At 35.1% G+C, this 1,286-nt stretch overlaps 1 protein-coding gene across 1 annotated transcript in view; it reads left to right on the plus strand.

The window, feature by feature from the left end:
* Positions 1-1,286, plus strand: part of LOC119591681 — a 1,749-nt gene extending 463 nt beyond the window's left edge. Inside the window, exon 2 of the mRNA XM_037940431.1 lies at positions 920-1,286. Within this exon, the coding sequence (XP_037796359.1) occupies positions 920-1,177 (258 nt within the window). The 3' untranslated portion in view covers positions 1,178-1,286. The remainder of the gene's footprint in view (positions 1-919) is intronic.

Here is a 1,286-nt window from a genome sequence, read left to right on the forward strand (position 1 = left end):
AGCACTGTTAATCAGATCACTAAACATATACCTAAATTTCATAGTGACGAGAAAACACTAAGGGCTACGGATGTACATTATATTATTTTTCGAATCGTCAATATTGATTCCCGATTTTATTTCGTTTTAATATTTAACTGATAATAGTGTTATACGTATTTCGTTTTCGAAAACATATTCCAAGGCATTTGTAAATCACAAATATCCAAGATGTATAAGCTTTATGCAACAAAATTCATCAAAGCACAGAGAACTCGATTTTTAAAAATTAATATTCTTTTTTTTTTAATAAGCAGAAAAGTCCAGTACTAGCTTATGCTGACTTAATTATTAAGTCAGTCTAACGATTAATCTCTTGATATATCGTTATATGAATCAATCTACCTATATAGACATTATCCATAGGATGCTATTTAGTAACCTAAAATCCCTGAATATCCATCTAGTTAGGATTTAGTTACTTTGATAGCATTTAGTTATTTTAACTCCTTAAATATTCATCTAGGTACTATCTATTTAGTTTAATACCATTTGGTTTCTTCAAATACCTAAATAGCATTAATTACGATATAGTTACTTGAATAAAGTTAGCTATATATCCTTTAAGTTACTTGAATACCTATTAGTTTAAATCTCTAAATATTGATTTGGTTTCTGTAATACCATTTAGTTACTGTAAATTGCTAAATATTCATTAAGTTACTTGAATAACATTTAGTTCCTTAAACTCCCTAAATATCCATTTATTACTATAAAGTTACTTTAATACCATTTGGTTACTTCAAATGCCTAAATATCCAATTATTGCCATACAGTGTAGTTCATGTAATATGACTTAACTAATTTAAATCCCAAAATAACCATTTAGTTACTGGGATGCCGTTCAGTCACTTTAAATCCCCGATTATCCTGGTTGTAGCTGTCGATGGTTCTGGCCCTTGTCGTGGTCGCCTCGTGCCTGGTGAACTGGACCAGCGCCATGCCTGACCCTTACGCCCTGGCTGACCCTTACCCCGAAGCCAACCCTGAAGCCACCCCCGACGCTGACCCTGAAGCCGATCCTCACTTCTACGGAAGGCGCTATGGGTATGGAAGAGGATTTGGATACGGAGGGTTTGGCTATAGAAGGCCTTATGGCTACGGAGGCTATGGATACGGAAGGAGACACTTCTGGTAAAATCTCGGGATCCAGATAACTGCCATTCAACCAAGGAGTTCTGGTGTAATGCTGGGCTTTCTTTGTGAAGTTGTAGTTAGCAGCTTAGAATAAATTTCCTCGAGGAATG

This window comes from Penaeus monodon, chromosome 29 (genome assembly GCF_015228065.2).
Source record: "Penaeus monodon isolate SGIC_2016 chromosome 29, NSTDA_Pmon_1, whole genome shotgun sequence".
Lineage (NCBI taxonomy): Eukaryota > Metazoa > Arthropoda > Malacostraca > Decapoda > Penaeidae > Penaeus > Penaeus monodon.